The sequence below is a fragment of the Sturnira hondurensis genome, unplaced genomic scaffold (assembly GCF_014824575.4).
Source record: "Sturnira hondurensis isolate 20B ecotype Veracruz unplaced genomic scaffold, ASM1482457v3 Scaffold0025376, whole genome shotgun sequence".
In the NCBI taxonomy this organism is placed as follows: domain Eukaryota; kingdom Metazoa; phylum Chordata; class Mammalia; order Chiroptera; family Phyllostomidae; genus Sturnira; species Sturnira hondurensis.
The window spans coordinates 462,112-476,573 of NW_028098007.1; the positions used below are offsets into that span (position 1 = coordinate 462,112).

The 14,462-nt window shown below is 43.8% G+C and overlaps 2 protein-coding genes across 3 annotated transcripts in view; both read right to left on the reverse strand.

Annotated features, from left to right (window-relative positions):
- NSUN4 (NOP2/Sun RNA methyltransferase 4) overlaps positions 1 to 10,094 on the reverse strand; it is a 28,518-nt gene extending 18,424 nt beyond the window's left edge. The window contains exons 1-3 of one of the 2 annotated variants that reach the window (XM_037039481.1): positions 9,804 to 10,094; positions 5,662 to 6,005; positions 460 to 614 (exon numbers count right to left, since the gene is read on the reverse strand). In XM_037039481.1, the coding sequence (XP_036895376.1) occupies positions 460 to 614; positions 5,662 to 6,005; positions 9,804 to 10,037 (733 nt within the window). In that variant the 5' untranslated portion in view covers positions 10,038 to 10,094. The remainder of the gene's footprint in view (positions 1 to 459; positions 615 to 5,661; positions 6,006 to 9,803) is intronic. The other variant, XM_037039480.1, reaches the window with a different exon arrangement.
- LOC118982436 (sperm head and tail associated protein-like) lies at positions 6,666 to 9,358 on the reverse strand. Its single transcript, XM_037039479.1, has 2 exons — positions 7,140 to 9,358; positions 6,666 to 7,064 (listed from the first exon to the last, which is right to left on the reverse strand). The coding sequence occupies exons 1-2, from the start codon at positions 9,341 to 9,343 to the stop codon at positions 6,788 to 6,790; spliced, it is 2,481 nt and encodes an 826-aa protein (XP_036895374.1). The 5' UTR covers positions 9,344 to 9,358; the 3' UTR covers positions 6,666 to 6,787.
- Positions 10,095 to 14,462: the final 4,368 nt, after the last annotated feature.

Sequence of the window (14,462 nt, forward strand, 5' to 3'; positions counted from 1 at the left end):
ATTCTAGAGAGAAAACATACAACAAAGGGAGAGGCTAATTTGGGCAATAAAGAGTAGCAGGATATGGCTGAAGCTCATAAAGCCTGGGGAAGGATAACATATAAAGCTATAAAGGGTCCCTGCAGCCAGATCTTACTGCTTTAGCTGGTAGGCTAAGGAAATGGAACTTAATCTTAGAGACAAAGTAAACAGGAAAAAGAGTGAAAGTATCATGTGGTAGATTGACCAGGGTGCTACTTTAATCTGCCTTCAGAAACTTTGCTCTGCTCAGCAATCTTCCTTGGTCAAATGACAGAGAAATAGAGGAAATAATCAGCAATAGAAAAAATATACCAGTTTAGTAAGCAAACACTATCCCCCCTCCAACCATAGGACCAGAGAACCCATCATATTCGGTGCGCCCCTGACTGAGTGAGGTAGGAAGCCCTCCCTGCCCCAGACACCAGGTCTCTGACTTACGGCAACAGCCAGTCTGAAGCAATGCTAGTGTCTTTCCCCCAGGGGCTGCACATAGGTCAAGCACTGTGTCTCCAGGTTGCAGGCCAAGGGCCAGGACAGGCAGCAAGGAGGCAGCATCCATCAGGTAGTAGTCCATGACACCTAAGCTGCCAAGCCTAGAAGAGAGAAGAGCACCTTATCACCAAATTCCAAGTCAATGCCTTCAGGGGCTACTGAGCTCTACTCAGCAAAAACTCATTTCTCAGACCCACACTCATTTATTTACTCACTCATCCATTCACCTACACAACAGTCAGAGTAATCCTTTTATTTTTTAAGACTTTATTTTTAGAGAGAGGGGAAGGGAGGGAGAAAGAGAGGGAGAGAAACATCAATGTGTGGTTGCCTCCTGTGCACCTACTACTGAGGACCTGGCCCTCAATCCATGCATGTGCACTGACTTGAAAGAGAATCAGTGACCTCTTGCTTCATAGGCCAGCACTCAATCCACTGGGCCACACCAGCCAGGGCCCTTTTTTTAAAAAAAAGATTTTATCTACTTATTTTCAAAGAGAAGGGAAGGGAGAGAGAAAAACATTGATTGGTAGTTTCTCACAAGCCCCCAACTAGGGACATGGCCTGCAACCCAGGCATTTGCCCTGACCACTGGAATGGAACCAGTGACCTTTCCCTTTGCAGGCCAGTGCTCAATCCACTGAGCCACACCAGCCAGGGCCAGAGAAATCCTTTTAAAACATAGATCAATTCTATGCTCCAATTCTGCTCCACTAGCCATTTTCTATTTCTTAATTAAGCATGCCTGCTCCTGTCTCAGGCTCTTTTGTTTGTTTGTTTGTTTGTTGCTGTACCTTCTGCCTACCATACTTTCTCCAACTATCCCTCATTTGTTTCCTCACTCCATCAGGCTTCTCCTAAGAAGTTGCCTCCTCAGAGAGGCATTGGCATTCATGACTACTCTATCTAAAAATAGAAGCCACCTACTCTTATCACCTTCTATCACTCCATCTTGCATTGTTTTTCTTTTTTCTTTAAAGCACTTACTATTCATTTTATATGTATGTATAGATGTGTGTGTGTGCGCATGTGTGTATTTCCCCTCTATTTCTCCCTATCAGAACAAGGCAGAGATTTTCCCTGATTTTTTCATCGTAGCATCCCCAACACCTGAAACAGTGACTGGCATACAGTAGGCACCCAGTTTTACTGGGTATTATATTGGGAGATACAAACATTTGTGGATTCAGAAAAGACTGCTATCATACTTACCTGGCAGGGGAGATACCATGATCACAGAAAGAACTGCTATCAATTATGCCTGTCAGAGACTGAGTTAGGTCTGATGAAGGAAAAGGCCTTCACTGGGTAAAAAATAAAATAAAGGAAAAAAACAGATAGGAGACTTGACTTGTGGTAGTAAATACACAATACAATACACAGATGATGTATCAGAATTGTACACCTGAAACCTATATAATTTTATTAACCAATGTCACTCCAATAAATTCAATAAAAAATAAAAAATAACAATACATAAAAAAGAATTAAAGAAAAAATAAAGAGAAGCTTTCCAAGCAGAAGGAAAAAGAAGCAAAGGAAGAGAAGCATGCAAACTCATAGAGTCTTCCAGAAGTAGTGATAATCTGGTGCAGTGGAAATGCCAGATGCATGGCCCTAGCCAGGTAGCTTGGTCGGTTAGAGCATTGTCCTGATATGCAAAGGTTGTGTGTTGTTCAATCCCAGTCAGGGCACATACAAGAATCCATTGATGAAGCATAAAACAAGTGAAACAACTCACTCACTCTCTCTCTTTTTCTCTTCCCCTTCCTCTCTCTCAAATCAATAAATAAAAAAATTATATAAAAAATAAATACAAGGTGATAAGATTGAGGTTGGAAAGCAGATAAAGGCCAGGTTGGAAATGATCTTAAGCCCTTTGCTAAGGAGTTAATATCTGTAAGCAGATAGCAGAAGTTCCAGGAAAATGATATGATCTGAAGTTTTAGAAAGCTAGGTGGTCTAGAAAGAACAAATTTAGAGATACTGGTGAGAAGGCTCTTACAAGAGTCCAAGTAAGAGCCAATAAGGCATGAAGAGAGGCAGCAATGGTATGATAGAGAGGCGGACAACAACAAGGACCTAATGGTCACAGAAGGACTCCTCACTGCCAGACCAGCTAAAAAGGGCAACTGGCAGTACATCCATTCCCCATCCCCCATCTCCCTGCCTGAGACACAGCTCACCATGGAGAGCCACTGGAGTCAGACTCAAGGAGACAGAAATCTGTTCCCTGCTGCCCTGACAGGAAGGCTCTGGGAGAAAAATACGACAAGATGTAAGACATAGATCGCACCACTGTGGGTCAGCTATGAGGGCTGCATCCCAGGTTGTGAACCTGTGACACCTCCAGCATTCAGAAATGGGCTAGGCTATGAGGGGATATTTTCAAAGTTAAATCATGCTTGGACTGTCTGTGAAACTATGTGCCTCATGCCTCACGAAGGAGAATGCGCGAAGGAGAAATGCATTCAACTGCTATCACGTCAGCACTGGCCCACAAAGCCCACTCTCCTCAAGTTCCTTCCTTTTGGAGCCATCACTCATTAACATTTTTTAAAAGTTCATAGTTTTAAGAATGTGCTAAAAGCTATAGTGGTTTTCCAAAAAAAAAAGCACAACTTTTCAGATAATTTCAGGAGTTCCTGGACTCCCTGAATAAATATATCCTTGAATTCTTTTTAAAAAAAGATTATTTATTTATTTATTTATCTTTAGAGGGGAAGGGAAGGAGAGAGGGAGAGATATATCAATGTGTGGTTGCCTCTTGTGCGTCCCCTGCTGGGAACTGGCCTGCAACCCAGGCATGTGCTCTGACTGAGAATGGACCCACGGTTGTTGGTTTGCAGGCTCGCGCTCAATCCACTGAGCTACACCAGCCAGGGCCATCCTTGAATTCTTGAATGGTTAAGATCCCCCTGACTTATAGGGAGCCCATCAATACAAGAAGAAAAAAATCCCAAACATATAATGGTTGCTTCTGACTACTCTCAAGGTGTCCTTCCTGAGTAGCAGCAAAGCACCTCAGACAACTTAGGAAACTACATGGTTCTTATTCACTCCATGGTTCTGCCTAAAGCCAATGTCTCCAAATTCATCCCCAAACCTGCTCCAATCTGTCCACCTTCCCCAACAGTGACTAAAATAATCTTCCTGAAGCACTGCTTTGATGAGATTAATATCAATAGTAAGATACAGTATTTATGACCGATAAATTGGAGGTATTTATACTAAGTGTTTTATATGCATCATTTCATTTAATCCTCACCACAACCCTACGAGGCAGGAGAATCCAAATTCCAGAGCCAGTCTGCCTAGATCTCAAATACAGCCCAGTTATTCATTAGTTGCATGACCTCAGCAAATTACTCAACTTCTCTCTGCCTCAGTATCCTCATCTGTAAAGACAGTATCCACCAGATAGCTTTATTGCAAGCATTAAAGAAATCAATGTAAGTCAAATGCTTAGAACAGTGGTTGGCACACAGTACACTAGAGTGTCAGCTATTACTACCATTATTTTGCAGACAAGGAAAGCAAGGCCCAATTATCCAATGCCACATGTCTACTAAATGATGAAGGCAGGATCCAAATCTAGGATTTCTTGACTCCAAAGCCTATGCTTATAACCACTGTGCATGACTGCCTTTCCCCTACTCAGAAACCCTTTCTGACGGCTCTCTAAAACAGACCTCAGTTTACAGCAACATGTACTAAAGAGCACATGGTATGAAGCCACCTAACCCTGGCAACTCCAGCTATTTTTAAAGAACCCTGGGCCACCAGAAAAAAATCCCCTTCCCCCAACCTTCAAGCTCCTGGCATTTAAGATTCCCTCATATGGCCCCCATATACTTTTCCAGCCTCATCTCTTACTACTTAGGCATACAGGCTTCCTTCAGGCCAGTTGTTAGGACTATTGCAGAAGCTTCCTAAAAATTTCTAGCCCATTTCTAGCCTTGCTCCCCTCCAATATGTTTTCCACACAGCGGCCAGAACAATACTTACAAAATTCAAATCTAGTCATATCATTCCCCAGGTTAAAATCTTTCAGGGTTCCTTCCCTCTTACCATTAGAGAAAAGGTTGAAAATCACATATGGCTACTAATACCTTTATAATGTGGCTTCTGTCTGCTTCTGGAGCCTCATATTTAGCCCCTTACCCCCATCCCATCTTCATGCCACCAGCTTTAACTCTTACTCAGTTTTCAAGTCTTAGCTTAAATTTCATGTCCTCAGAAAAGACTAGGTTATATCCCCTAATTATAAGACTTAATAGCATTTTGCAATTTTCCTTTGCAGTACTTAACAAAATCATGAATAGTTTTTTAACAGCTTTCTTCCTCACTAAAGTGTATGCTCCACGAGGGCTTGTGGACCTGTAACCCATGCACTTAAGAATACCTGGCATTTGGTATACGATAAAAATTTGTTGAACAAATCAATCCATCAGAGATCAATTCCACATTCTAACTAACACTGTTAGTTAGACCTCTCCTCTTCTCAATATGTAAGGCACAATTTAGCATTTAATTACAGTCTTTTCTCATTCACCTTCATATACATCTGAGTACTGAATCACAAGACCAGAAGCTTTACTTTCTTTTTACTGGTCTTGTACTAATTCTGTGCCCCTAGGCAAGCCCCATTTCCTAGGCAAGTCCCACTTCTTCTCTAGTACCCTGAGGTTACTTTTTCTACCCAATTTGATGGGTGGTTATAAGGGAAAATAAGAAAGCACTTACTGTCCACTTTAACTGGACAAAGTGTTAGTAAATGCTCAAGTAAGAGGTGGCAGAACAGAAAAGTTCAAAGTTTAGGTCCTAGTGTTAGACCACTTCAGTTTAAATACTACCTGTACCACTTACTCTCTAAGGGACCTAAAGTAAACAAGAGCCTTAACTTCTCTGAAGCTTAGGTTCCTCAAATGTGAAGAGGAACACTAATATTACCTGTGGGGGCTGTTAACAGAACGAAAAAAGATAACATATGTACAGCACTTAGAAAAATGGCTAGCATGTATAAGCACTCAGTAAATAGTAGCAATGTTATTAGTGATCTCAGTTAAAGAAGGCAAGAGCTGGGTCTCTTCCTGTCTACTTCCAGCAGTCACTCAGGACAGCCCCAGCCATGGCTCCAGATCCTACCTGGCAGGAGGGAAACGGCTGACATTCCCTCTGGCGAAAGTGAAGCATCGAAGGTTTGGACTGCAGGCTGAGGAAGCTGGGGATGGAACAGCCATGTGGCCACTCTCAGGCTCCAGTTCCCCACAGGAATGGGCTTTATTCACAAAGTCCCTGGCACACAGTTGCTCCAGTTCAGCACTCACATGATCACAGGCAGCAAAATTATTGACCAGTGCACCATACTTCTGCTCTGAGAGAAGACTGACCCGGATTGATGGCCAAAGATCCCCAAACTGCACACCGTAAGTCATGTCAAAATTCTGCAGAGCCAGCCGAGTGGCAGGAAATTTTGGTTCTGTGGCAGCCTAAAAGGGAAAGAACAGGATTACTGGTCTTCCAGTCTTGCCTCTATCCACTACAGCATAACCCCACCAATACCTCAGATCGCTAAATCTGATGTGGATCAAGTAAGTGCTCACTCCTGCCTTTGGACCCTTCCTCTGCATGCCACAGAAGTGTGGGAAAGAGAAGTAGTGAAGAGCTGGTCTTCTGTCTCAGGGTTGGGAGAGAAAGGAAGTTGCAGCTCTCATGATAGCATGTGGGATCCACCAAGAAAGGGACACTTGAGCCCTTGGAATAAGAGGAACTTAAGAGAATGGGAGCTCAGAAAAGGACTCTTGAGGAAAATCTATAGAAGATTGGAAGAAACTATGGAAGCCTTTGGGGAAGTTTCAGGCTAAAACAAAGGACTCTCTCATTCCAAACAGTTCTTCCACTTTTCTAAAGCACTTTCATGTCTCCTGTCTTATGTGAGCACCACAATAGATAGTTCAGTGGGAGACAAAAATAATCAGCCTTCCACATTTGATGGAGATGAGGGCGACTTACCTAAGTTCATACAGTGGTGGACACCATAATGTAATCACGGGGTAGAGGGTCATTTTGGGCGAGTTTCCAGATCCCAGAGAGGTAGGAAGAGGAGAGCTCATAGAAACCTTGAGGTATGAACCATAATGGGTACTTCTAGGCTCCAGAGTCCATACGTTGGTCCTGATTGCCACAGCTGGAATGATTACTGGCAGTCTTGTTTGTGTGAATTTTGTCCTCATCTGGATTTCTGGTTTGATCAGAACTCTCATTCCAGCCCTCATTTATGATTGTGGTGAGGGCTCTTGCTCCGACTATGGCTCTTGCCAAGGTGAAGGCTCTTGATCTGGCTCCCACTATGGTGGGAGCTCTTGCTCTTGCCTTGCCTTTTGCCATGGTGAGGACTCTTGCTTCGACTCTGACTCCTGCTATGGAGGACAGTCTTGCTTTGGCCCTGACTTTTGCTACACTGGAGACTCTCACACTGATCCTCACTTTTGCTTTGTTGGGGGCTATTGCTCCGGCTCCGACTTTTGCTTTGATGAGGACACCTGTTCCTGCTCTGACTTCTGCTAACATGAAGGCTCTTGTTTTTACTCCAACCTCTGCTAAGATGGTGGAGATTTTCACACTGACTCTGACTTCTGCTTTGGAGGGTATTCTTGTTCTGGCTGTCATTACTCTGGCTTTGACTAATAATAGCAGTTGAACTACAGCTGGGATTAGTGCTAGAGCTGGAACTCATGGATGTTGGCAATGGACAGCTGTAGGGTATCTGGGGTATCTCTTTAGGAGAGCCTTGAGTAGCCACAGAGTAGACATGAAGGCCACAGGGCATAGTGTCAGACTGGCCCCGAGGTCGAGGGCCAATGGGTAAACTTGAGGGGTGAAAAGGTGTTCTCAAAGGGATAAAAGAATAGATATGGGTAGAACATGGAGGTCCTACAGGCTGACAATGGGGTTGTGGTGGGCCCCTAGGAGTGCCATGGGTACCACAAGGGGGCACCATGGACTGGTTATGACATTGGGGGGGATCTGTGGAACCAGAAAGTGGAAAGGGATCAGGGGTGGGGGGAACCACAGAATATACATGAGTACTGCAAGGGGCTCCTCCAGTGGGTCCTTGGGGATGGCTCTGAGCATAAATACTGGGTAAAACAGGATCACAAGGAAGGCGAATGGGAAGGGAAGTGGAGATAACAGTTTTGAGGGTTCTAGGGACCAGAGTAGGTAAGGCAGTCCCTTGGGGAAGTTTTTTGGGGCAGGAATTTGAACAAGTTGTAGTGGATGTCACCTCTTGTTTGGTCTCAGAGAGACCAGAAGGGTGGGAGGGAGGTGGAGAAGAGGCACTGACCTCAGGGGGCTTGGGTTGGTCAGGAGTGTTCTGGGCAATGGTGACAAGGGAATGACATCTGTGGGGAGCACATGGCTGTTTTAACTCTGGGGATTTGGGGCACTTCTCTTGGGGGCAAACTGGGATAACGAGAGGGGGTTCATTATAGCTTCTACAGGGAGGTGACTGTGGTGAAGATATAAACTGATTACCCATGGGTGAAGGGAAAGAGAAGGCAGAATAAGGACAGTGAGAGGACAGGGGAGATGTTTCCTGAGAATATGGGGGACCAGAAATTGTGGCACCAGAAGAAAGGTAAGAGCTCCCATCAGTATCCCAAGAGAAAACCGACTCAAAGCAAGGCTTCCTGGGAGCCTGGGACTGGGATGAGCAAGAAGAACCAGTAATCCCACGGGATAAACAGATGACACAATAAGGGCTCCCAGGGGCAGACATATGGGCCTCTGGGGGAAGATGGGAATCATAATTCAAGCCTTCCTCAGGTGAGCTAGAACAGCCAGGTGCATTTGCCCGAGAAGAAAGTGGAGAGCCACAATAATTTTTCACAAGGGGTGGATCAAGCTGTGGTTTAGGTTGAGAAGAGTCTGGAGGCTTAAGACAGCCTTGGTAAAACTGGCCAGTGGGTGGTGAAAATGCTACAGGAGGAGGAGGATCATTATAACTTCTCCTTGAGGAACAGGGAGGGTACAGAGGGGAGATCTGTGCCCTGTAGTAAAGGGATGGGGAAATTACAGGTCTAGATTCCATGGGCCGGTGAGCAGGGGGAGGTGAAATTGTGGGACCAGTTTCCAAACGGACATGAGTGAGGAGAGGAGAGGTCACTGGGCTGGTTCGTGGGGACCGATGAGTGAGGGGAAGGTAGGTGACCGGGCTTGTTACCAGGGCTGAAGGGTATTCAGCAGAGCAACAGAGGTAAGAGTTCTGGTCAATATAAGGGCTTGGGCGACAGGGACGTGGTGTTCTAGGGGGGCTCGGCAAGCTGCAATAAGGGCTCTGCGGATGGAGAGGGGGTGACCCGATAAGTTTGGACCTGTCAAAGCAAGGGCTCCGAGGGGGCGAACCCGAGCGGATAGACTCGCTGCAGTATTGCCTTCTGAAGAGTGGAGAACAGGGTTCAAAAGGACATCTCACCAGACGCAGAGGAGGTTGTCGGGGCGAGGAGAAAATCAGTTTGGGTAGGGAGCTGGGCGTGCCCGTTTTGGAAGAAATACCAGGGCTACAGATGAGTCCCGAAAAAGGGTCACTGGAGAACTGGGTAGAAGCCAGAGGATGCGGAGAGTCGGTGCACCTTTTGCCCGGGTTTGGGGAAGGGCCGGAGGTATGGCCAGGGTAGTCGCTGTAACCTTTCCTGGGCTCCAGAGGTGGCTTGAGTGTGAGGAAGGGGTTGAATCCTTTCCCGGAGGGCAGCGGAAACCCAGAAAGAAAGGGGGAGTCGCTCTGGCATTCTCCGGGGGGTGAGGGCGGTCGGGCTGAAAGTTCCATAAGGAAAGGAGAAGAGGTCGTACCGGAGGGGGGAGGGTAAGGAAGAGGGGGAGGGAAGGGAAAGGGGAGGAAGGGAAGTGGAAGGAGAGGGGATCAAGGGGGGCAGATAACCGCGAGCTGGAAACTAGAGGCGGTAACGTTAAGTGGAGGAATAAGGGCGGTGATGACGTAACAGAGGCGGAGTCAGGAGGCTGCAGACCTGACAAGAGGGGGAGTCCAAGACTTATGGCGAAATAAAGGACTGAAGAGGCGATGAAGATAACAGACTTGAGCGAGAAAAGCCTCGTGATGTCCCCTGAGGCTCGGGGGAGGAGAGACCAAAAGCACTCCGGGGGGTGGGGGGGGTGGGAGTAGCGAACTTGAGTGGAGAGCGAAGTGGAAGGGCCGGAGAAGTTTCTGGAGGGGCGGCCGTCATAGGCCAGTGTCACTATTCCCTCCTGGGCCCCGGGCTGGACCTTACCCATTTCTTCTTATATCGGTGTCTCCGCGGGACCTTTGCGAAATCCGCTCGCTTCAGCAGGTCCTGAACACCCCTTACTAACAGCGCAGCCATGTCAGCGTGCGCTGCCGGATAATTCCGACCGGAACAAAAACGCGAGACTCTTAGGTTCCAGAGAGGTGATGCGCGCCGCGGGGAACGAAAGAGGGAGGGATTTACGGCTGACCCCTCACCGGCCTCCTCTGACCCTTGCATAGATGCAAACCTCAACCCTCCACCGTTCTTTTTGAGGATGCTGGAAAAGAGCAACCGTTCGCACAGAATAAAATGGAGGCTCCTCCTGGATGCTTGGAGCAAAGGGAAAGCCTCCGTAAAGGTCCCTACCCCAGTTGGGAAAATCAGGGAGGCCGAAGAGCTGGCGGGAATACTGAGTTAATTCGGCAAATAGCGGGGGGAAAGGCCTCCAGGAAGGTACAAGAATTGCATGGAGAAAGATCCTGAGGCAGAGAAAAACGAGCCAAGGCGATGTGTAGGCAGAGATGGATTCATAGTAAGTATGTAGACCTGTCATTTGCACTGCTCCCTTCAAGGCCCAGTACCTAATAATGGTGTATTATTTTTCTTCAAGAGGACCTCCCGAATTGTGTAAGCTTTGGGCTTACAATGGCTTACACAAAACTTGAGTCCACCATAAGGAAACTGACTCCACCATTTAAAGAAGCCAGTAGAGAGGAGGGACATGATAAATGTTTTTTAAAGTGATCATCTGATAGCTGATGATGGGAGTAGGTGGGGAGTAGATGAGAAGAGATGATTATATGTATGGATTAGTGTGGTGGCATAATGGGGAGAAGAGGATAGATCCCACTTATAATTAAGAGAGAAATTACAGAATTTACTGACTGATGGGCCCTATATAAAATAGTATATACTACACCACCAGTCAATAGCTGTCCTTTTACCCTGCTTTCATTCTTACAACATCTTATATGTATTTATTTTCTTATAGCCTGCAAAGTTATAATTTTCAATAGGTAAGAAACATGCACCCCCATGTTCATTGCAGCATTATTTATAATAGGCAAGATTTGGAAGCAACCCAAGTGCCCACTAGATGAGTGGATAAAAAGCTGTGGTACATTTCCACAATGTGATATTATTCAGCAGTAAAAAAATATAATAAGCAAATCTTATTCTTTTCGACAACATAGATGGACCTGAAGAGCATTATGCTAAGTGAAATAAACCAGTCAGAGAAAGACAAGTACATATGATTTCACTCATATATGGAATCTAATAAAACAAGTTAAAAAGTAGAAACAGACTCATAGATAGAGGACAAGCTGACAGAGGGAAGGGGAGTTGCAAGGCTAGGTGAAAAATGTGAAGGATTTAAGGAAAAAACATCACATAGACAAATGGTATGCTGATTACCAGAGGGAAAGTAGGGGAGATAAAAAAGGGTATAGGGTAAATAAATAATGATGGAAGGAGACTTCATTTGGGGTGGTGAACACACAATACAATCAGTAGATGATGTATTATAGAATTGTACACCTGAAACCTATATAATTTTATTAACCAGTGTCACCCAAAAAAATTCATTTAAAAAAGGTTAGTAATATCACTCTTATACAAATATTAAATGAACACATGCAGAAGATTTTCTTCATCATACTAAACTACTCATTCGTTTTTCTAAATAATGAGGAAAACAAACAGTAAGTTGGTAGGACTTGTTCAAATGAGAATTTGAGGTTCAGAGATTTAGATTATCAGCCAAAGGAATGCTAGTATTTGCAAAATCATTAATAACCTATTAAGGAACAATAATTCTAACTAATGCTTAGAATTATCTTTTCCATCAGATGGAAATCAATTCCATCTCTACTGGACAAAATTCATTACTATGGATAGGAATCATTTGCATTGCTCTCAGAAGAGAATCATTGACATTGTCAGTGGTTTTCTACAAGTTAACCTCTGTCTCTGCAAAGTTGTAAGACAGTCAAGCCAATTTAAAGTCAGTCAAAGGTATACACACACCAATACTACAATGAAAGAGCTCCCAGTAATCCTCTTTTGCCCTTTACAGATTCCAGACCATTTTTCTGGACCTGAATTCCCTCACTAGAATGTGATATTTAAAAGAGCAAGGATTTGCCCTGGCTGGGTGGCTGAATTGGTTGGAACATTGTACCATATACCAAAAGGTTGCAGATTCGATTTCCAGTCAGGGTACATACCTAGGTTGCAGGTTCAATCCCACACCCAGGAGTATGCAGAGGCAACTGATCAATGTTTCTCACATTGTCCAGACAGATGTCTGTCTGTCTGTCTGTCTCTTTCTCTCCCTCTTTCTATTTATAGGAGAGGGACAAAGGGGGAAAAATTGGGACAACTGTAATAACAAACAATAAAATGTAAGTAAATATAAGTAAATATACTTACAAATATAAGTAAATAAATCTATATAAGGACCCAATGAAATGAAGAGCAATTGAATACACTGTAGAGGAGTTATTTCAGTCACACCAATTCTCAAAGGCTTAAAGCAAATATGGAGTGTCAGGACCACAGCCAAAAATCTTGTGAAGGGCCCCTTCACACTCCAGGCCTCAGCTTACCCATCTATAAAATGCTGGAGCAAAGGTTGGACTGGATCAATGATTGTCAAACTTTCTGGTCTTAGGACTTTTTTACTGTCTTAAAAATTATTGAGAATTATTGAGCTTTTGTTTGCTTATCAATATTAGCCAAGTTAGAAATGAAAACAATGGAAGAATAATTTAAAAAAGAAAAAGGACAATGTTGAGTAAAAACAAAAAAAATAAATAAAACGAAAAATTTAATTTTATTAAAAATAATAAACCTATTACATGTTAACATAAATAACTTTATAAAAATAATTATTTTCCTATCTACCTTTTTCTCCCCTTTCCCTTTGTTGCTTTAAGCTACTGGTTATGATTTATGGTTGAATCCAAGTAGTGGCAGTATAGACATCTTTGCCTACTTCCCATTCTTAGAGGGAAAGGATTCAGTATCTCACTAATATATATATTAGTTGTAGTTTTCACTACATATGTTAGCTGTAGGGTATTTTTTTAAGGTTTTACTTATTTTTTAGAGAGAGGGGAAGGGAGAGAGAGAGGGAGAGAATCATCAATGTGTGATAGAAACATTGCTTTATTGCCTCTTGCACGCCTCCAGCTGGGGACCTGGCCCACACCCAGGCATAAATCCACCTGGGAATTGAACCAGTGCCCTTTGGTTTTTTGGGTTTTTTTAAGATTTTATTTATTTATTTATTTATTTATCTTTTTTTCCTTTTTAAAAAATTTTATTGATTATGCCATTACGGTTGTCCAATTCCCCCCCCTTCATTCCCCTCCACCCTACACACCCTCTCCCACCCACATTCCCCTGCTTTACTTCATGTCCATGTGTCATAAGTTCTTTAGATTCTACATTTCCCACACTATTCCTGCCCTCCCCCATCTATTTTCTACCTACCGTCTGTGCTACTTATTCTCTGTACCTTCTCCCCCCTTCTCCTCCTCCCACTCCCCTGTTGCTAACCCTCCATGTGATCACCATTTCTGTGTGAACCAGTGACCTTCTGGTTCATAGGCTGACACTCAACCCACTGAGCCACACCAGCCAGGGCAGAGTTTTTCTGTTTTTGTTTTAAAGTTCTTTTCTGGCCCTGGTCAGGTAACCCAGTTGGTTAGAGCATCTTCCTGATATATCACAGTTGCAGATTTGATCCTTGGTCAGCGATCAAATAAATAAAATCTAAGCCTGATTTTATTTATTTTTAGACAGGGGGAGGAAGGGAGAAAGAGAGAAACATCGATGTGTGAGAGAAACATTGATCAGTTGCCTCCTGCATGCAACCCAATTGGGGACCAGGCCCAAAGCACAAGCAATGGCCCTGCCCAGGAATTGAACCAGCAATGCTTTTCTTTGTGAGATGATGCTCAACCAACTGAGTCTTGCTGGTCAGGGCACATACAGAATTCTTAAGTCAAAATTTTCTTCTTTCACCTCTTTAAAGATAAGTTGTTTCTTATGAATTGTGTAGTAATTCCTTATGCCTCTGTATGTAATACATCTTTTTAAGATTTTTTTAGCTCTAGTTTTAAAAAGTTTAAGTGAGTTGTGAGTTTCGTTGTGTTTATTCTGTCTGGGGTCTGTTGAGCTTCTGGGAACTATGAGTTTATCATTTTCAGCAAATTCAGAAAATTTCCACTATTACTGCTTCAAGTATTTTTTCTCCTGCCTCTACTTCCATATTTTCCTTCTCTTCTGGACCATTTGATATTATCCTTTACTGTCCAAGGAAAATCCCTCAGCATTTTCCTTGTTCATTTATTTTTACTGTTTTTTCCCTCTTGTCCTTCAGGGTTTTGTTAAACCCAAGAAGGAAATATCAATGTATGGTTGCCTCTTGTGAGTCCCCTGCTGGGAACTGGCCTGCAACCCAAGCATGTGCTCCGACTGGGAATTGAACCACAATCATGTGGTCAGCAGGCCCGTGCTCAGAAGTTATCCAGTTCTTCCTTGACTTTCTAGGAAGAACTAGAAAGTTAGAAGTTATCCAGTTCTTCCTTGACTTTCACACCTTTGATGTAGTATTATTCTATACAAATTTTATAGACTGTCCCTCAATTTATC